General features: G+C 39.8%; 1 protein-coding gene and 1 long non-coding RNA gene across 3 annotated transcripts in view; one reads left to right on the top strand and one right to left on the bottom strand.

Moving 5' to 3' along the window:
• The window catches only part of LOC134738319 (uncharacterized), a 53,031-nt gene that overhangs the window by 1,236 nt on the left and 29,170 nt on the right, over positions 1-22,625 (top strand). The window contains exon 2 of the long non-coding RNA XR_010123996.1: positions 11,098-11,175. This is a non-coding gene — a long non-coding RNA (uncharacterized LOC134738319). The remainder of the gene's footprint in view (positions 1-11,097; positions 11,176-22,625) is intronic.
• Positions 3,540-22,625, bottom strand: part of BTBD1 (BTB domain containing 1) — a 53,694-nt gene continuing 34,608 nt past the window's right edge. The window contains exons 5-8 of one of the 2 annotated variants that reach the window (XM_054451749.2): positions 17,194-17,386; positions 7,679-7,766; positions 5,808-5,954; positions 3,540-5,326 (exon numbers count right to left, since the gene is read on the bottom strand). In XM_054451749.2, the coding sequence (XP_054307724.1) occupies positions 5,168-5,326; positions 5,808-5,954; positions 7,679-7,766; positions 17,194-17,386 (587 nt within the window). In that variant the 3' untranslated portion in view covers positions 3,540-5,167. Of the gene's footprint in view, positions 5,327-5,807; positions 5,955-7,678; positions 7,767-17,193; positions 17,387-22,625 lie in introns of those variants that run through there. The other variant, XM_054451750.2, reaches the window with a different exon arrangement.

The following is a 22,625-nucleotide window of genomic DNA, read 5'->3' as shown; positions in this document are numbered from 1 at the left end:
TAACGACTGAGAAGTGGCCACAAGATTTAGAAATCAGGGCGGTGTTGGTGACCCGGGCCACAGCAGTTTCAGTGGAGAGAAGGAAATGGAGATAATTGTAGAGAATAATCCAGTGATTTCACTGTGAAGGAGCAATTGGTATCTGGAGGGGCACATGACATTCAGAGACTTATTTTTATAATATTTGAAGATTGGTAGGAAACAGCCAGGAGAAGAGGTTACAGCAGAGGGCGGTTCCTGAAAAGGTAGGATCTGAGCTCAAGTAGAGATTGACTTCACTACAGGAGGCCTTAGACACTCCTTCCTTCCTAAGGGAAAGCTTAGGTGGACATGTAGCTGTGTTTGTAGGTTTGGTGATGGGAGGTGGAATTTCTTTCATTAAGCGTGGGAGAGGTGTTGAAGGTATATTGGGACTTGAGAATGGCAAAGGGCTGACTATTGCAACTCACTCAGCGGTAGACAGTTAAGGGAGACCGTGAAATCATCATGATCCCAATCTATAGTTACATTATTTTATTTTTATTTATTTTTGAGACAGAGTCAGGGGGATGGGAAGAGCCTGTCGCCCAGGCTGGAGTGCAGTGGCGGGATCTCGGCTCACTGCAACCTCCGCCTCCTGGGTTCAAGCAATTCTCCCTGCCTCAGCCTCCAGAGTAGCTGGGACTACAGGCGCACGCCACCACGCCCATTTTTTGTATTTTTAGTAGACGGGAGTTTCGCCATTGCGCCCAGGCTGGTCTTGAACTCCTGAGCTCAGGCAATCCACCCACTTCGGCCTCCCAAAGTGCTGGGATTACAGGCGTGAGCTAGCGCCTGGCCTGTAGTTACGTTACTTTAAATGCCTGGATTCACCAGCTAAGAAGTTTTTTTTTAATTAAAAAATTTTTTTGGCCCCAGTGCTACTACCAAAGCAGTCAGGAAGTTGAAGATAAGGCAGACAACTGGATTGATTCAGGTATATTTAAGTGGGTTGAGGGTTATTGATGAAATGGTTAAAGTGATTAAAGACCAAAGGTGGAGAGGGGTTGAGGGAGACCAAAAGTAGAGTCTAACTGGGTAGAGAAGGAAGTAAAGAAGAACAGAGAGGACAAGGGGCTGCAGTCTTCAGGTTCAATAATGGGTGTAACTGGAATGTGAGTGAGAGCTGGAAGAAACACCAAAGGTTGTGGCCAGAGAGTGGGATGTCTGAATTTCCTATTTCAGATGTAGAGCAATTCCACATCATGATAGGGTATACGGTGTGTCCATGATAAGGAATGGTGAAAGTTGCTGGAGGTAAAGAAGAAACTGGAAACCTAGGTGTAGCTGGGTTGTCCACATGGCCACTGAGGCCATGCAGTATAAAGGCTTGAGCAGAAGAAAGTGAGCCAGGTGTTAAACCAAAACCATATTTCCCTTCTTTGAAATCAGTTAAGAATTGAGGCACAAAAGCTGAACCAGCATTATAGAGCAGTCATTTGTAGAATCTGCTTTGGGTGAAGTCACGCCAGCCTCAATTAGAGGTTTGGCAGTTGTCATGGAAATAAAGGGGACGTCTGTGAAGGTGAGTTACGATGGCATCTGGCTAGATGGGTGAGGAGAGTGAAGAGGTGCCCTGCTGTGAACCATTCAGCCTTTCCCACACGTGACTCAGGAGTAGGGGGTATGAGGACTTCATTGCACCAGTGGGGAGGAGAAAAGCCATCCACCCCATGTGCCACCAAACTGTGCACCTGACTTGTTGCTCCTGCCCACACCCCTGCCTCTTGAAGGGAGAGAGAGGCAGAGTGGGAAGACATACTGCCTAACGGTGAGGGAAAACACAGAGACTGATTCAAATGGCAGGAAACCCCTTGTAAATGTTTGTGGTGGTTCACGTTTTATTGAGACAGGATCTCGCCATGTTGCTCAGGTTGGTCTCAAGCTCTTGGATTCAAGCAATGCTCCTGCCTCAGCTTCCTCAGTAGCTGCGCAACTACAGGCCTCATTTTATCGTTTTAAATAGAGTTCCACTTAAAAAGTCGCAATGGAGAAACAGGAAAAGGGATTTTTAAAAGCATATAAACTAGGTGTATGTGAATAAATACACGTGTAGCTCTGGGGCTGGTTGTTGGGGCTGGGATTGCGATGGTACCATCCTTCTTGTGAAGGATGTGTTTTTTCTAATTGGGTGACAATTCCAGGTCTTGAATCTGGATGACTAGAACAGGCAGTAGAAAGTGGTTTGAAGAAGCACTAAAAAGTGGGACAATGTTTTAAACACATTGCACATATCACATTGAAGACCTTGCTCTTTAATGTCTTACAAGTTTATTCCCAGGTTACAAATAATTTTCTAAAAAACTACAGGTACTACTATCAACACTCTGATAATGCAAGTAATCTCGATTTGTTGGGTAGATACTGGAATATCACACTTTCTTAAAATAGTATATTTTACAGTAAATATAGATTAGTCAAGTATCTTTCTGGGTCTCAATGCAGTTTGAGAATGGTGACATGTTATTTTTGGACCCAGCAAAATATTTTCTCAACTGTGTAAATGGGTTTAAATTCCATCTCCCACCACTTAATAAACTTTTTTTTCCCTGCCCCGACAGGGTCTTGCTTTATCACCCAGGCTGGAGTACAGTGGTGCTATCATAACTCACTGTAATCGTGGACCCCTGGGCCAGCTAATTTTCTTATTTTTCAGAGACAGGGTCTATGTTGCCCAGGCTGGTCTTGAACTCCTGGCCTCAAGTGATCCTTCCATCTCAGCCTCTCAAAGTGCTGGGATTACAGGTGTGAGCCACCGTGCCCAGCCTAGCTGACCTTTTAATTTCTTTGCCTGTGAAATGGGTACTTACCTCATACTGATGCTGTGAGAAACAAGTAAGAATGTAGTAAAGTACTTATTGCAGAGCCTAGTACATAGTAGTCACTTGGGTAGTTATTATTAATAAACAGCTGTAAGATGATAGTCACACTCTAACAGTAAATAAGATTATTTATTGGATTCTCCCACATTCTTCATCCTCCACCTCCTGAGATTAGAACAGGGGAGAAAAACCTTAGGCCAGAAGTGATCAAGAAACAAAAGCCAGCAGCAGTTACCGCTGCAGTTCCTATGAACTGGTTTAAATCAGCAGTGAGGTATTTGTATTTTGTATTGCATTACTCCCATAAAGTTAAACCTCAATTAACTAGAACCTTTGTTCCAAAATGGTGTTTACAGCCAGGCGTGGTAGCTCACGCCTGTAATCCCAGCACTCTGGGAGGCCGAGGCGGCTGAGGTCAGGAGTTCAAGACCAGCCTGGCCAACATAGTGAAACCCTGTCTCTACTAAAAATACAAAAATTAGCTGGGCGTGGTGGTGGGCACCTGTAATCCCAGCTACTCTGGAGGCTGAGGCCGCGTAATAGCTTGAATCCAGGAGGTGGAGGATGCAGTGAGCCGAGATTGCACCACTGCCCTCCAGCCTTGGCAACAGAGCGAGACTTCATCTCAAAAAACAAACAAAAAACAAATCAAAATTGTTCATATTCACTTTTAGAAGAAAAAGGCAAATGACATAAAAGTTGTACATATATATATTTATTTTTAAAAATTCCAGGGGATGTCCCAAAGTTAGTAAACAGTTCTGTTTCTTGTCCCTTTTATGGCTGCATGCAGTTTCAATTGTTCAGTACAATAGTTGAGGCATTTAAAAGGTCTCTAATGTCAAGAAACACTAACTCATCTCTGGCATATCATATTTTTTAAGGCAGAAGTATTTTCTATAATGGTTACTACAGAGTGTTTACTGGTTAATTTTTAGTTAACCAGAACCACACATCCCACAGATAATTCCATTTAACTGAGGTTTATATCCATAAGAGCATTACCATAGAAAAATTTCCCTTTAGCAATTTCAAGAGACCTCAGCCACCAATATACCTACCTTCTTGACAATATAAAGTGAAATATTACTTTAGATGAAAATTTTTTATATCTTATTTAGAAAAAATTAAGTTGATATTTAAATGAATTTTGATTTTTAATCACCTTTCACAACGATTTGATATGCCTTAAACTCCACTTTCATTTTTTATAAGAGAATCACTTTCAAGGGAAAAAAATGAATGTTACTATATTTTAAAATCTGCTTTATAAAAAAGTGTATAAATGTCAATCTGCCAGATATACTTCCTATCCCCAGCACAGCTGTAACAGTGACTAATGGGGTCATGACCATGAAGCAAATTTTACTTCCTAGATAGAAATGTGTAGGTGGCAGAAAGCGTATTTTTCAGCAGGAGTGATTCTGTTGGATCTCTTTACAATGTCAGAGCAGTTGTTAGAAATGTTAGTATTTTATTTGGTTTCTTGCTGTGCAGGATTATCACAATGTTGAAGTGATGGCTGTTCACCCAGTCGTCATCACCGTCATCATCTCAATCTTGGGAATCATCAGCAGTGTCCCCCACACAGAGAGACAGGTATAGTGGTGCAGTTTAGTGACAGGGAATCCAGTCTTAGATCCTGTTTATATCACATTTTTGTGAATTTACACAAAATTCTCCATTTATAGCTTTAAAACTGTACTACATAACACATTACTATACTACTACAAAATATCTTTCTCTATAAATGCACTGAATATTTCCTTGGGCATTTTATTAGGCCTTTTTTAGCATTATTACAAATGCTAACAACAATATATTTCAAACCACCAAATATAAAGTCAGCTTCTTAATTTTCTGAAATTTAGTTATTTGAGTTAATAAGAATTCTGTAGGAATACTGACCCATCTCTTTTCATCCAACCTTCAAAATAGTTAAGCCTATTTGCCCATCTCACCTAAACTTCTAAATAGTTAAAACAAAAACAAACCCAAACTAGCTATATATAACAAGAATTCCCAAACTATTGAAAGACCCTAAGTCAGCCAATCTATGAAATTATACAAGATGAAGCTGAAAAAGCTGTGCTTTTTTTTAAACCATTAAACCCAGTTCTTTTCTCTTAAAGTTGTAAGAAAATGGAAAATCTGTTTTTAAATCATGCAAAGATTTAAATAAACATTTTTCTATCTCCTCTAAGAAACTGTTTCTTATCTTACAATTTTAAATATTCATCACACTCAAACTACTTTTTTGTGGCCATTTATGTTTTTGACACTAGATTGTATGGTACTATTTAGCCAAGATGTATTATAATGCTAAATTATGTATAAAATATGATTTCTGGAATTTGTCCATCTTCTATTGAAGTGCCATTATTATTGCCAGGGGAACTAAAAAAGAAAAAAACAGTCTTGCTTGCAGCAGGTGTCTCATGCACTACTTTCTTCAATCCTTTTGTGCCATAGTGGGAATCTGGACCCTAAATGAGAACAAAAGGTTCCTTAGTAATTTTCATTTAATAAGCACTCAGTTTAATGTTGTGTTTTAATTAGATTAATGTTCCATTATATTTCACTATCATTCCTATATAAAACTTTATGCTGTCATTTAGAGAAAAATGAAGTTTTTACCAAAAAACTAATTAATGAATAAAAATACTGAATGTAGAGCCCAGCTATTAGAGAACAGTGAAAAGATTTTACAAAAATAACTTTTATTTTCTGCCAAACATTCAACTGCTTACTGAAACAAAGGGCTACTTCTTAAGAAGAGCTATTTCTTTCAGAACAGAGCTGTGGGGAGAAGCACTTCTTTTCGGAAGGCAGTGGAATATTTTAGCTCCCAGCTTCTTTTCCCCCCTCTTAATAAATGGCTCAGCTGTCAGTGACTCTCAGCTTCTCAAACACACATTCTACAACATTCAAGAGGAAACCATCTGGAACATAGTGCATGACTCTTACTTTGAGTGTTGCGCATGCTGTGTAGCACACATTGGGCAGGATCTCTATGGGTTCCTTGAACATGACCCTGAATGTGTTAGCTGTCCCATCACAACTAAAGCCGGTATCATTCTGTCCCAGGGTTTGCTTTTTCTCATATTCAATGATCTGTAATTTTTAAGAGACAAGTTACATTTAAGTTAAACCAAATGAAGCAAACTATAGAAAATAATATAAAGCCCTTAGCAATCTGTGTGTGTGTGTGTGTGTGTGTGTGTGTGTGTGTGTGTGTGTCTGTGTGTGTTGAGACAGATTCTCACTCTGCTGCCTAGCCTGGAGTGCAGTGGTGGGATCTCAGCTCACTGAAATCTCCACTTCCCAAGCTGAAGCAATGTTCGTGCCTCAGCCTCCTGAGTAGCTGGGATTACAGGTGTGTGCCACCCCACCTGGCTAATTTTTTTGTATTTTTAGTAGAGACAGGGTTTCACCATGTTGGCCAGGCTGGTCTCCAACTCTTGGTCTCAAGCGATCTGCCTGCCTCAGCCTCCCAAAGTGCTGGTGTGAGCCACTGTGCCCAACCCTAATTTTTCATTTTTTTTGTAGAGATGGGATCGTGTTCTGTTGCCCAGGCTGGTCTTGAACTCCTGGGCTCAAGCAATCCTCCCACCTCGGCCTCCCAAAGTAGTGGGATTATAGATGTGAGCCACTGCACCCAGACTGTTTCTATTATTTTACTCATAGTATTTATACTTCATAATTTTAACGTACCTATAATCCTGATGCCCTCCCTCAGTTTGTACACAAGGAGTCTGGTGTCTTTTTTTTTTTTTTTTTTTTTTTTGAGACAGAGTCTCGCTCTGTAGCCCTGGCTGGAAGGCAGTGACGTGATCTTGGCTCTCCCAGGTCCCAGTTCAAGCAATTCTCCTGTCTCAGCCTCCTGAATAGCTGGGATTACAGGCATGCACCACTATGCCCAGCTAATTTTTTTGTATTTTTAGTAGAGACGGGGCTTCACCATGTTGGCCAGGCTGGTCTCAAACTCCTGACCTCGTGATCCACCTTCCTTGGCCTCCCAAAGTGCTGGGAGGCTGAGGCAGGAGAATTGCATGAACCCGGGAGGCAGAGCTTGCAGTAAGCCAAGATTGCGCCACTGCACTCCAGCCTGGGCAACAGAGCAAGACTCCATCTCAAAAAAAAAAAAAAAAAAAATGAGGCAGGGGCCTAATGCTTGTAATCCCAATGCCTTGGGAGGCCAAGGCAGGAAGATCACTTGAGCCCTGGAGTTCAAGACCACCCTGGGCAACACAGCGAGACAAAAAAAAAAGAAAGAAAAATTAGTTGGGCGAGGTGGCACATACCTGTGGTCCTAGCTACTTGGGAGGCTGAGGTGGGAGGACTGCTTGAGCCTGGGTGATTAAGGCTGCAGTGAGCTGTGATCGCACCACTGCTCTTCAGCCTGGGCGACCAAGTGAGACCCTGTCTCAAAAAAAAGTAACCAAGAATAAAGCAGGTTCTGCTCAGCCCCTTGGAAGTCACAGGATGCTCACACCAGTTACAAGAAATTTAGTTTCAGTCCTAGAGTTGAAAGGGCCATGAAAAAGGCAAGAGGATGTTTTAAGACTGCCCAGCAGGAAGTACTAATAGAAGGGATTCCTGGACAAAGAAGAGCTCCTTATATGCTACTGCTTTTGTGAAGGACCCCAATTTTCTGCAACCAGGCTTTTTAGATCAACTCTAAAACAGAACTCTTTATGCTTACGATGCTACTAAGGGGCCTTCTGATTGCTTTGACAATTATATTGAAATCTGGATTCTGTCAAAACAATATCTTATTGTAAAGTTACCTGTTTGGGTTATTTCAAGATGATATATGGTGGAGGAGGAAACTGTACCTGTATATTCACTTGATAATCTGTAGGGCCATGAATAGATCCATACAAGCCAAATCCAACTATAGAGATCCTTCTATTAACTGTGAACCTGAGAGAAAGAAGCCAAAAATAAAATATAATTAATCCCATGTGTTCATATTCTGAAGGGTTATAATTTTTTTTAAGTGTAACCTGGAACATCCAGTTTTGTTTATTAAAAGGAAAAGAAATTAGATATCCTTGGAAATGTCATCTGTTTGCTTACCAAAAAGCTTTCTAGAGTAGATTTGAACTTAAGAGGAGCCTAAGAATTGGTTTTGTAAAAGAATTTAACCTAAATTTAACCTAAATTACAACAACTTTTGTTGTAATGATAATTTTAGTGCTATACGAGTCCAAATATTTGTACATCTTTTTCATGAACGCAGACATGTCAGCCATTAGGACTGAAGCCCAGCATCTCAAACTACGACAATTATCAATTCAATAAATACTTACTAAGGGCTTATCATATTTAGGTACTAGGCTTGGCACTGCGGAAGTAATGGTCAACAAGACAGTTTCTACGTGCATTGTGCTTACAGTCTAATGGAGGACACTGATAATACAAGAAAGGAATAAATAAATAATTACAAATTGTAACGAGCTGTGAAGGAAGTAGGCTACTCTAACAGAATACTGGTAGCAGAGGGATGGGACAGGATTCGAATGCAGTTTCCTAACTAGAATAATTAATAAGTCCAGTTTGGTCATAATAGTTAAGAAATATTGACCCATCTTACTCCATTTTGTAAATGTATAAAAACTGACATTAAATACATATGGAACTGAGGCTGGGTGTGGTGGCTCACACTGCAATCCCAGCACTTTGGGAGGCTGAGGCAGGTGGATCACCTGAGGTCAGGAGTTTGAGACCAGCCTGGCCAACATGGCAAAACCCTGTCTCTACTAAAAATATAACAATTAGCTGGGCGTGATAGCAGGCACCTGTAATCCCAGCTACTTGAGAGGCTGAGGCAGGAGAATCGTTTGAACCTGGGAGATGGAAGTTGCAGGCGACCCTGCACTCCATCCTGAGCGACAGAGCGAGACTCCTTCTCAAATAAAAATAATAATAATAATACATACATACATACATATGGAACTAAAAGCCTGTAAAATCTGACATAATTATAATGTCTTACATTACAAAATTACATTGAGTAACTCTCAACATTTTCAGCAACACGTTCAATTCTTAGTAATACTACTAACTCATCAATACCACTTCATGAGTACTTCCTAGTGTGCCAGGCACTGAACTTCAGTTCTTTACAGAATTATTTCCTTTAGTCATCGTAACAGCACTATAAGCTAGATAACAGTACTATTTTAAACATCTGGTACAGTAAGATCACCTTAAACGCTTACAAACATGTAATTTTGTTTAAAGAGATGGAGTCTTGCTCTATTGCCCAGGCTGGAGTACAGTGGTACAATCATGGCTCACCACAGGCTTGAACTCCTGGGCTCAAGTGATCCTTCCACCTCAGCCTCCCAAGTAGCTGGGCTGCAGACACACTCCACCATTCCTGGCTAGTTTAAATTTTTTTTTTTTTTTTTTTTTTTTAACAGATGGAGTCTCACTAAGTTGCCCAGGCTGGTCTAGAACTGGTCTCAGATGATCCTCCCAACTCATTGTCCTGAGTTGCTGGGATTATACGCATGAGCTACCACTCCTGGCTCTAAAATAGGTTATTTATAATTTTTTATTATAAGAAAGTAGGCCACGCACAGTGCCTCATGCCTGTAATCCCAGCACTTTGGGAGGCTGAGGCGGGTGGATCACCTGAGGTCAGGAGTTCGAGACCAGCCTGGCCAACATGGTGAAGCCTCATCTCTACTAAAAATACAAAATTAGCCAGGCATGGTGGCACACCCCTGTAATCCCAGCTATTCGGGAGGCTGAGGCAGGAGAACTGCTTAGAACCTGAGAGGCGGAGGTTGCAGTGAGCCGAGATGGTGCCAGCCCGGGCAACACAGCAGGACTCCGTCTCAAAAAAAAAAAAAAAAAAAAAATAGGCCAGGCACAGTGGCTCACGCCTGTAATCCCAGCACTTTGGGAGGCTGAGGTGGGTGGATCATGAGGTCAGGGGATCGAGACCATTCTGGCCAACATGGTGAAACCCAGTCTCTACTAAAAATACAAAAATTAACTGAGTGTGGTGTTGTGCACCGTAGTCCCAGCTACTCAGGAGGCTGAAGCAGGAGAATCGTTTGAACCTAGAGGCAGAGGGTGCAGTGAGCTGAGACTGCACCACTGCACTCCAGCCTGGGCAACAGAGCGAGACTCCATCTCAATAAATAAATAAATAAATAATATATTGTGCTTAAAAAAACAGAAAATGCAGCTAAATAAGAGGAAAATTTTAAAGCCTCCATAAATCCAGAGATAGCCCTTGCTAACCCTTTACATTTTTTAATCCTTTATATTTCTTTTTCAGTTACATTTCTATGAACATATATGTAATTTAAAAAATATCAGAATATATATATATTTGTAACCTCTTTTTCATGTAAAATGGTAAAAAAAAATACTACCAATTCACTCTATTTAACTAATGCCTTGTTGGATAATCTAGGTTATTTGCAGTTTTTATTATTATATAATAATGTCATGATGAACAATCCTATAGCTAAATCATTTTATGAAGCCTCAATTATTTTCCTTGAAATAAATTCCTAGAAGTAGAATTGCTGATGAAAATAAAAGGCACATTCTTTAAAAAATCTTTATTTTTTTTTATTTAGACAGGGTCTTTCTCTGTCACCCAAACTGGAGAGCAGTGGTACAATCATGGCTCACTGCAGCCTCAACCTCTTGGGCTTAGGCGACCCTCCTGCCTCAGCCTCCTGAGTATCTGGGAGCACAGGTGCATGCCACTACATGCTGCTAATTTTTAAAAAATTATTATTTGTAGAGGTGAGGTCTCACTATGTTGCCAAGGCTGATGTTGAACTCCTGGGCTCAAGTGATCCTCCTGCCCTGGCCTCCCAAAATGTTTTGATTACAGGTGTGAGCCACCACACCCAGTCAAAAGGCACAGTCTTAAGGCTTTAGGTAAACATTGTCAAGTTGCTTTCTGGAAAGATAACATTTTATACCCCATAAGGTATAAGGATCATTTTTCTCTCACTTTTATCAACCAGGAATATTTTTCATTTTCTTTTGCCTTTGAGAAACTGATAGTGACAAATTCCATTTATATTTTGATTATTATTGTTACTATTTGACACAGGATCTCACTTTGTCAACCAGTCTGGAGTGCAATGGCATGATCTCAGCTCATTGCAGCCTCAACCTCCCAGGTTCAAGCGATCCTCCCACCTCAGCCCCCACAAGTAGCTGGGACTACAGGCACATGCTACCATGCTCAGCTAATTTTTATATTTTTTTGTAGAGATGGGGTTTCGCCATGTTGCCCTGGCTGGTCTGGAACTCCTGAGCGCAGCAGATCCACCTGCCTCAGCCTCCCAAAGTGAGTGGATTTCAGGTGTGACTCACCATGCCCAGACTATTTATTTGATTATTAATGAGGTAAAACATTTGCTCATATGCTTACTGCCCACTGGATTTTCTCTCTAATGAAATACCCAACTCATGTTCTTTTCTCATATTTCTCTACAGATGAGTTTGTCGTTTTAATGTAGATTCAAAAGATCACGTTATATATAGATGATAGTTATTTATGCTTTGTTGGTAATATCCACTATAATAAGTTTCCCATTTGTCACTCATCTTTTACCTTTATGGTGATTTTGTACTTAAAACTTTTCAATTATCTGTTTTCAAAATTATGATACATGCCAAGTTTAGAGAGGTCTACCTCATCCTCATAGTACATAAACATTCACCTGTTCCAGCACTTTCATGGTTTCAGTTTTGTTTAATGTTAAAATTTTAATTTACATGAATACAGGTACATGGGATCAGTAAGGATCTAACTTAATTTTCCCAGTGGTTAATCCTTCCCTCACCTTTATCATATTCTTTTTTGTTTTTTAGACAGGGTCTTGCTCTGTTGCCCAGGCTGGAGTGCAGTGGTGAGATCACAGCTCACTGCAGCCTCAACCTCCCAGGCTTAAGCGATCCTCCTTCCTCAGCCTCTTAAGTAGCTGAGATTACAGGTGCATGCCACCACGCCGAATTTTTGAATCTTTTTGTAGAGATGGAGTTTCACCATGTTGTGCAGGCTGCTCTCAAACTCCTGGGCTCAAGTAAGCCACCCACTTCAGCCTCCCAAAGTGCTGGGATTACAGGCATGAGCCAGTACACCTGGCCATATCATTTTCTAAATGTTCATTTATGTTAGGTTAGTTTCTGACATCTATAGTCTGTTCCATACAACACTAACTTCCTGTAGCTTTACAATACTTTGTCTTGTCATCTGTATTACTCTTATTAAAAGAGAAACATATACTCTTCTAAATTAACTGTTAAGAATTTTGCCAGACGGGTACAGTTGCTCACACCTATAATCCCAGTACTTTGAGAGGTGGGCAGATCACCTGAGGTCAGGAGTTCATGACCAGCCTGACCAACATGGTGAAAACCATCTCTATTAAAAATACAAAAACTAGCCAGGCATGGTGGCAGACGCCTGTAATCCCAGCTACTCGGGAGGCTGAGGCAGGGAGAATTACTTGAACTCAGGAGGCGGAGGTTGCAGTGAGCCCAGATCTCACCACTGCACTCTGGCCTGGGCAACAAAACAAGACCCATCACACACACACACACACACACACACACACAAAAAAAAAAAAAAAAAAAAAAGAATTTTGCCAAGCCACTCTCCACTACCTAAAATAGTATGTGACTTCTGAAAGAAATTCTCTAACATACATAGGTTAATTTGGAAGACACTGTCCTTATTAAAGTCTGCTTCTACTCAAACTTTTCCAGTTCTTCATAAAGCTAATGTACTTTATAGTTCTTACTGGTTTTAATCCTACTACTTAATATTATGTTACTGTTATGAATGGGATTATTCACAATACTACAGTAATATTCAACATATATATTGTGATATATAAAATTACTACAATACAGTAACATACTGTAATAGTAACATAATACTCAAAATATTTACTGATATTTACTCAATTATAACTAAATTCTTTTACATTATAATTTTTTTGTGGTAAAGTTACCTACCATTTTAACCATTTTTTTTTTTTGAGACAGAGTCTCGCTCTGTCACCCAGGCTGGAGTGCAGTGGCGCGGTCTCAGCTCACTGCCAGCTCCGCCTCCTGGGTTCACACAATTCTCCTGTCTCAGCCTCCCGAATAGCTGGGACTACAGGCGCCCGCCACCACGCCTGGCTAATTTTTTGTATTCTTAGTAGAGATGGGGTTTCACCGTGTTAGCCAGGATGGTCTCGATCTCTTGACCTTGTGATCCGCCCGCCTCGGCCTCCCAAAGTGCTGGGATTACAGGCATGAGCCACCACGCCTGGCCCATTTTAACCATTTTTAAGTGTACAGTTCAATGGCACTAAATACATTCATATCATTGTACAACTGTCACCATTATTCATCTCTGTAACTGAATTTTGATGACATACAGGAACACCAATGGTTTTTAAATATACTTTTTATAAGTGGCCACTATTCTCTTTTATTGGTTCTAGTAGTTTTTTAGCTTGACAGTGAGGTTACCTAGGTGGACCAGTTGTTCTCAAAACGAGTTCCACTCCCAAGGAGGCATACGATTTCACAAAGGTTTAGGGGGGCACTACTGGCAAGGAACTAGGGAAACTAGATTTCCTGAAATGCACAGAACAGTCTCCCATAACTCAATCAACTTTTAAGTGTCTTGCCAGAATTCATGTAGGTAAAAAATCTGTTTATAACTACAAGCCTTGAACCTCATTCCATTTTGTTTATAAACCAGATTTTTTAGTGCTTTTTTTTTTTTTTTTTTTGAGATGGAGTTTTGCTCTTGTTGCCCAGGCTGGAGTGCAATGGTGCAATATCGGCTCACCACAACCTCCACCTCCCAGGTTCAAGCGATTCTCCTACCTCAGCCTCCCAAGTAGCTGGTATTACAGGCATGTGCCACCACACCTGGCTAATTTTGTATTTTTAGTAGAGACGGGGTTTCTCCACGTTCGTCAGACTGGTCTCAAGCTCCCGACCTCAGGTTATCCGCCCTCCTCAGCCTCCCAAAGTGTGGGGATTATAGGCGTGAGCCACTGTGCCCAGCCTTTTAGTGCAATTTTAATATTCAGACATTTACAAGAGGCAACTACCATATAAACAGAAGGAATATACAGTCAATTCTCATTATCTGTGGAAGTTATATTTAATATACAGAATTAGCAAATACTAAACCACTGCTCCTAGGGGAAATACATATGTGTGTGTGTATGTCTACATATACACACATATACACACCTCACATAGATTATAATCTTAAATCCTAAAAACAATTCATCCAGCCAGGCGTGGTGGCTCACACCTGTAACCCAGCACTTTGGGAGGCCGATGCTGGTGGATCACCTGAGGTCAGGAGTTCGGGACCAGCCTGGCCAACATGGTGAAACCCTGTCTCTACTAAAAATACAAAATTAGCCAGTTGTGGTGGCACATGCCTGTAATCCCAGCTACCTGGGAGCCTGAGGCAGGAGAATCACTTGAACCTGGGAGGTGGAGGTTGCAGTGAGCCGGGATCGCACCACTGCACTCCAGCCTGGGCAACAAGAGCGAAACTCTATCTCAGAACAAACAAACAAACACCTCATCCTAGTATATTCTATTTTCTTTATTCCACAAAAGAGAAAACAGAGTTTGGAAGTGTTATGTGACTTGTCTGAGGCTGCCCCACTAAGAGGTGCCAGAGCTGGCCTTCAAGCCCCATTCAACCTGCCCAAGAGCCAGAGTTTCTTGCACTCCACTGCACTGCCCCTCCCCGTCTCCACCTCTGTAGGAGAGCTGAACCAGGAAAGTAGAGCCTTGCCTTGTTCAGCCGCAGCTGGAAATGTGCTGGTCTGGCAACTAAAGTCTTTGCTGAAAACGACTAAGAAAGTGCCCCGAATATCGACTTTACAGGTTACAGATAAATTTCAGCCAGTAGGCAAGTTCAGAAATAGACACTATGAGTAGGACCAACTATATATACTCTTTTACCTGAAACCTTTAAAGAAAACGTAAAGTGGCAGCAATGCTGCTCATGATATTTAAGACACAACACGCCTGTACCGTGCAGCTGAAACTGTCTCATCATGGTGATGCATATATGTATAGCAACTGACTACTTCAGTTTGCCTTCTAGTGTTGTCCTGCCCAAAGACTATGTATTGAACTACATATTTTACTATCAATTACATTTATTCCCCTTTATATTATAACTAGATCACTTATCAATTAAAAAATGTATAAAGCATATTATCTATGAATTTTACTTCAGGTTAGTAAAGTGGGAATTACAAAATATTTATAAAAAAAGAGAACTGGGTTTGATAGAGTTGTGAACTACTAATGTACACAATGCCATTAACAAATAATCAATTATGATAACACTGCTGAAAACAGCAAGGACAGGAGGCATCTCTATCTTGAGGTTTCAATAGTTTATCATGTCAAAAAAGTATTCTTCTAGGCCTAATCTTGTAAGAATTATATCTGGAAGGAAGGTGAAATTTTATCAAAAGCCTTTCTGACATCTATTGAAATCAAATTGTTTTTCTTCTTTGATCTGTTGTGAGAATTATACTAATACATTTCCTAACACTGAGCCATTCTTTCAATCTCCAAATAAACTCTGTTTGGTCATACAGTGTTATTCTTCTAAGGTACAGATTCAATATCCTAATGTTTTACACAAAATTTCTTCTTTATATTGAGATTGATCTAGAATTTTTTTTGTCTTGTCTGATTCCTATATAAGGGTTATGCTTCCTTCAATAATTAACCAAGTAGTACTTTATTCTTTTAATGCTCAAGGAAACTAACTGTTCCTTGAGGATTTGACAAAACTCACCTTTAAAAACCACCTTGTGAAGGGACAGTTCTTTGATAACTTTTAATTCCTTCCATGGTAATTGGTCTATTCAGGTTTTCTTCTTCAGTCAATTTTGATAATTTATATTTGCCTATAAAATGATCCATTCCATCAACATGTTCAATTTATTAGCACAGAATAAACCCAGAATTAAAATAAAAATGTCAGCATATAATTATATTCCCATTTTTGCTTCCAAATGTGAATGTTTATTACCTTTGCCAGAGGTTTATTTATTTTATTGGTCTTTTAAAGGAACCAGCTTATGGATTTATGAATTCTACTATTTCTAATTCATTAATTTCTACATTTATCTATTTACTTTCTCTTTTCTTATAGTTCTTTTGCTATTTGTTTTCTAGCTACTTGGGTTGAATGCTTAAATCATTTATTTCTACTCTATTTACTACAAGTAGTTAATTATTACTTTTTCTTTGTGTGCAGCTTTGGCCTCATCCCATAATTTTTGCATATAGTTATTGTGAATTATTATTAAATAGTCTACAAGTACATTTTTAATTTCCATGTTAACTCAAGATTTATAATAGTCCCACATCCAACCAGATTTTCCTTTAACAAACTTGTTAATTTCCAGTTTTATACTGAAGTGCTATTAAATAAATGAAAATCCAAAAATCATGTTTTGTGAAAACCGGCACTGCTTCTATTTTGACATTCAACCTAAAGAAACATAGTAGAGCAAAGACAATTTCTTCAACAGGATTACATGCATACATTTTTCAAGATTCTTGATTTTTTTCTCAAAGCTTTTATAAATGTATACTGAGATATTTTCCCTGCAACATCTATGCAAAGAAAAAACTCACACTAAACATAGTAAGGTTACATTTATTAATTGTAGCCCTAAGCCTGTAAAAATAATGTTTGATCAGTTAAGGTCTAGAACCCAGCCCACTGGCAGTGGTGATCCAAACAAAAATCATGTAACAGCCGGGCGTGGTGGCTCACCCCTGTAACCCCAGCACTTTGGAAGGCTGAAGCAGTTGGATTACTTGAGGTCAGTAGTTCGAGACCAGCCTGGACACATGGTGAAACCCTGTCTCTACTAAAAATACAGAAAGATTAGCTGGGCATGGTGATGCATGCCTTACAGGTTACTCAGGAGGCTGAGGTGGGAGGATTGCTTGAACCCAGGAGGCAGAGGTTGCAGTGTGAGAGATCGTGCCACTGCACTCCAGCCTGAGTGACAGAGCGACTCCATCTTGGGGAAAAACAAAAAAATCACGTAATAGAAGGTCCAACCCAATCCTTTCTTACTCTATTTTTTTCTTAAGAAGTCACCCTCACTCATAAATCAGTGAGGAGGGCAGGATGCCTCAGTGACTTCTTGACTCCTGTATTAACTTAACTTAAAAGTGTATTAAATGAAGTATAAAATGAAATGTTGGTTAATTATCTCCCATAATATATAAAAAAGGCCAAATGGTAACTGCTACCCCCACTCTATCCCCGTATCCCCAATATAACAGATACCTGATTCGATCACTCGTCCCACTGTAACCCCAGCGGCTTTCTACTTGCTGGAATCTATTGATGCAGCATTCCTTTCCCCTGAGACAGCATCTTGGTCGGTCAATGTATTCAACTCGGGGTTTAGGGTTGACAGTAAAATGAAGAAAGAGGTTTACTACTTCTCGATCTGACAAAATTCCAGATTGAGCAGGACCTGTGGAAATAAAAACATAAACCTAAAAAAAAGGAATTTGATTTCAATTCCTAACTTTGGAATACTCCACTTAACGTAAATTCAAATCTAGAGGATGTAACATAAAATAGGGAAAAAAAATCTTAGCCTATATAATTTTTGCATATATTTTAAAGTTTCAATAAATCCATTTGAGGTTAAACACATTAATTAAAATGTTAAAAGCATTAATTAGTCAAAACTTAGATCCAGGAATAAATGTTATTCCTCATGGATGCCAGGAATCCTCCTTTCTCACCTTATACAAAAATCAACTCAAGATGGATCAAAGACTTAAATCTAAGAAACCAGGAAAATTCTAGAAGATAGCATCAAAAAAACTCTTCAAGACATTGGCTTAGGTAAAGAATTCATGACTAAGAACCCAAAAGCAAATGCAACAAAAACAAAAATAAATGAATGAGACCTAATTAAACTAAAAAGCTTCTGCATAGCAAAATAAATAATCAGCAGAGCAAACAGACAACCCACAGAGTGGGAGAAAATATTTGCAACTATGCATCCAACAAAGGACTAATATCCAGAATCTACAACTCCAACAAATCAGCAAGAAAAAAAAAAAACAAATAATCCCAGCACAAAGTGGGCAAAGGACATGAAGAGACAATTCTCAAAAGAAGCTATACATACATGTGCATGTGTCTTTATAGCAGCATGATTTATAATCCTTTGGGTATATACTCAGTAATGGGATGGCTGGGTCAAATGGTATTTCTAGTTCTAGATCCTTGAGGAATCACCACACTATCTTCCACAATGGTTGAACTAGTTTACAGCCCCACCAACAGTGTAAAAGTGTTCCTATTTCTCCACATCCTCTCCAGCACCTGTTGTTTCCTGACTTTTTAATGATTGCCATTCTAACTGGTATGAGACGGTATCTCATTGTGGTTTTGATTTGCATTTTGCTGATGGCCAGTGATGATGAGCACTTTTTCAAGTGTCTGTTGGCTGCATAAATGTCTTCTTTTGAGAAGTGTCTGTTTATATCCTTCACCAAGCAGACTTGGAACCAACCCAAATGTCCATCAATGATAGACTGGATTAAGAAAATGTGGTACATATACACCATGGAATACTATGCGGCCATAAAAAATGATGAGTTCGTGTCCTTTGTAGGGACATGGATGAAGCTGGAGACCATCATTCTCATCAAACTATCGCAAGGACAAAAAACCAAACACCGCATGTTCTCACTCATAGGTGGGAATTGAACAATGAGAACACTTGGACACAGGAAGGGGAACATCACACACCGGGGCCTGTTGTGGGGCGGCGGGAGGGGGAAGGGATAGCATTAGGAGATATACCTAATGTAAATGATGAGTTAATGGGCGCAGCACACTAACATGGCATATGTATACGTATGTAACAAACCTGCAGGTTGTGCACATGTACCCTAGAACTTAAAGTATAATTAAAAAAAAAAGAAGAAGATATACAAGCGGCCAATACACACATGAAAAAATGCTCATCACTAATTATCATACGTAGGCAAATTAAAATCGCAATAAGGTACCACCTTACTCCTGCAAGAATGGCCATAATTAAAAAATAAAAAAAGAAAAATAGATGTTGGCGTGGATATGGTGAAAAGGGAACTCTTTTACACTGCTGGTGGGAATGTAAACTAGTACAACCACTAAGGAAAACAGTATGGAGATTCCTTAAAGAACTAAAAAGGACTGGGGGTGGTGGCTCATGCCTGTAATCCCAGCACTTTGGGAGGCCGACGCAGGTAGATCGCAAGGTCAGGAGTTTGAAACCAGCCTGACCAACATGGTGAAACCCCATCTCTAACAAAAATACAAAAATTAGCTGGGTGCAGTGATGTGCGCCTGTAGTCCCAGCTACTCGGGAGGCTGAGGCAGGAGAATCACTTGAACCTGGGAGGCAGAAGTTACAGTGAGCCAAGATCGCACTACTGCACTCCAGCCTGGGCAACAGAGCGAGACTCTGTCTCCAAAAAAAAAAAAAAAAAAAAAAAGAACTAAAATTAGAACTACCATTTGATCCCGCAATTCCACTACTGGATACCTATCCAAAGGAAAATAAGTCATTACATGAAAAAGACACTTGCACGTACATGTTTATAGCAGCACTACCAACTGCAAAAATATGGAGCCAACCTAAATGCCCATCAACCAATGACTGGATGAAGAAAATGTGGTATACATACACCATGGAATACTACTCAGCCATAAAATGGAACGAAACAAAGGCCTTTGCAGCAACTTGGATGAACTTGGAGGCCATTATTCTAAGTAACTCAGGAATGGAAAACCAAATACCATATGGTCTTACTTATAAGTGGGAGCTAAGAAACTATGAGGAGGCAAAGGCCTAAGAATGATATAATGAACTTTGGGGACTTGGGGGGAATGGTGGGAGGGAGGTGAGCGATAAAAGCCTACATGTTTGGTACCATTCCCCAACATGATGAAACCCCGTCTCTACTAAAAATACAAAATTTAGCCAAGGGCGGTGGTGGGTGCCTGTAATCCTAGCTACTCAGGAGGCTGAGGCAGGAGAATCACCTGAACCTGGCAGGTGGAGGTTGCACTGAGATGAAATTATGCCACTGCACCCCAGGCTGGGTGACAGAGTCTTACTCTGTCTCAAAAAAAAAAAAAAAAAAAAAGGAATAGAATTGCATTCAAATGATAGATGGGAATAACTGTCAACCTTGAGCTTTCTACCCAGAAAAATATCCTTCAAAAATGAAGGCAAGCTGGGCTCAGCAGTGTGCCCCTCTAGTCCCAGCTACTCGGGAGGCTGGGGTGGGAGGATTGTTTGAGGCCAGAATTTTCAGGCTGTGAATAGCCACTGCACTCCAGCCAGGGCAACATAGCAGGGCCCCATCTCTTTTTTAAAAAAAAATGGTAAGATAAAGATGTTTTTAGACAAAAGGAAAAAAAGAGTTGAGAGAATCTGGTTAGTATCCTACCTGTTTTAAAAGAAATACTGAAGGGAATTCTTCAAGCTAACAGAAATGTGCCCAGATAGAAGCATACATCTGGGCATACAGAAAAAAAATGAAGATAACTGAAAGGGCAAATATATAGGCGAATCAAAATGATTACTGACTTCAAAAATAATGTTTTGTGGGCTTTATAACATATGAAACATTAAAATACATGAAATAGTAGCACCAAAGGCTAGAGAAGGTTAAATACAGCAAAAGTATCAATAATGCCTTTATACTGTGTAGAAAATTTTAATTTAAAAATTTTAATTTTATTTATTTATTTAGAGACAGGGTCTCACTGTCACCCAGGTATGGAGTGCAGCGGTGTGATCACGGCTAACTGCAGCCTTGAACTCCTGGGCTCAAGTGATCCCCACCTCAGCCCCCCAGGTAGCTGGGACTACAGGTGTGTACCACCACTCCAGGCTAATTTTTAAATTTTTTTTTGTAAAGACAGGGTTTCGCCATTTTGCCGAGGCTGGTCTTGAACTCGACTCAAACAATCTACCCGCCTCAGCCTCCCAAAGTGCTGGGACTAAAGGCATGAGCCACTGTGCCACACCTAAAAATTTTAATTTTTAAGATTTAATTTAAAAATCAGTAAGGATATATTCTTGTAATAACAAGGGAAACCCACTAAAATAATAATAAAAGAATCTTTAATATGGGAGGCTGAGGTGGGAGGATAACCTGAGCCCAGGAAGTTGATGCTGGAGTAAGCTGAGATCATGCCACTGCATTCCAGCCTGGGTGACAGAGGAGACACTGTCTACACCAAAAAAAAAAAAAAAAAAAAGAAAGTTTAATAGACTATTAATCATATTAAATATAAAGTGAACCAAATATTTCAAATAAAAGGCAAAGTCTGTCAGACTGAATTTTTTAAAAATGAAGCTTACGAGAGACATGGTCAAAATAATGTAAGGCTAAAAGTAAAAGGATGAAAAAGATATAGAATTTAAAAAACCTTGAGAAACTATACCAACATCAGACAAAGACTTTAAAACAAGAAGTTTAGGCCAGGCGTGGTGGCTCATGCCAGAACGTTGGGTGACTGAGGCGAGCTGATCATTTGAGGCCAGGAGTTCGAGACTAGCCTGGCCAACATGGCAAAACCCCATCTCTACTAAAAATACAAAATTTAGCAGGGTGTGGTGGTGCACGCCTGTAGTCCCAGCTACTAAGGAGGCTGAGGCATGAGAATTGCCTGAACCCAGGAGGTGGACGTTGCAGTGAGCCAAGATTGTGCCACTGTACTCTGGCCTGAGTGACAGAGGGAGACTCTGTCTCAAAAAATAAAATAAAAAACAAAAACCCACAATAAGTTTACTTAGATTTAAGATGGGATAGATTGTAAAGATAAAGAAGCAAATTCAATAAAAAAAAAAAATCCTAAATTTGAAGGTACCTAAAATAAAGAAAACTGATGGAACCAAAAGGAAACACATTCTCAATCATACCGAGATTTAAATCTACTTCTTTTAGTAACTGATAGAACAAACAAAAAGCAAATCAATAGACAGATATATAGAAAATTTGAAGATCATTAGTATATATTCCTTTCATAGATATAGTATTCAATCTGTTGAACAGATACAGGACTATTCAGGTTTTTCTGCACATAACAAAGACGAATACATTCTTCTCAAGTATACATGGATACTTATTAAAACTACCGTATGGGCCAGGCATGGGTGGCTCATGCCTGTAATCTTAGCATTTTGGGAGGCCATGGTGGGTGGATCACCTGAGGTCCAGGAGTTCGAGACCAGCCTGGCCAACATGGTGAAACCCTGTCTCTACTAAAAATATAAACATTAGCCAAGCGTGGAACTGTATGCCTGTAATCCCAGCTACTGGGGAGGCTGAGGCAGGAGAATCGCTGGACCCCAGGAGGCGGAGGTTACAGTGAGCCAAGATCATGCCACTGCACTCCAGCCTGGGTGACAGAGGGAGACATTGTCTCAAAAATAAATAAAACAAAATAATAAAAAAATAAATAAAACTACCATATGCTGGGCCAAAGCAGATATCAACAAATTTCAAAGCGTTGAAATGATATCAAATATATTTTCTGACTATACTGGAATTAAGCCAGAAATCAGCAACAGCAAGATAAGAAGAAATCTCAAATATTTGGAAATTAAGTTATCTATAATTTATGAGTCAAAGAAAAAAAGCAAAAATTAAAAATTTTTAATCGAATGATAATGAAAATACACATATCAAAAA

The sequence above is a fragment of the Pongo pygmaeus genome, chromosome 16 (assembly GCF_028885625.2).
Source record: "Pongo pygmaeus isolate AG05252 chromosome 16, NHGRI_mPonPyg2-v2.0_pri, whole genome shotgun sequence".
Taxonomy (NCBI): Eukaryota; Metazoa; Chordata; class Mammalia; order Primates; family Hominidae; genus Pongo; species Pongo pygmaeus.
Note: the sequence above shows the minus strand (reverse complement) of the source record. Positions and strands in the feature narration are given on the sequence as shown.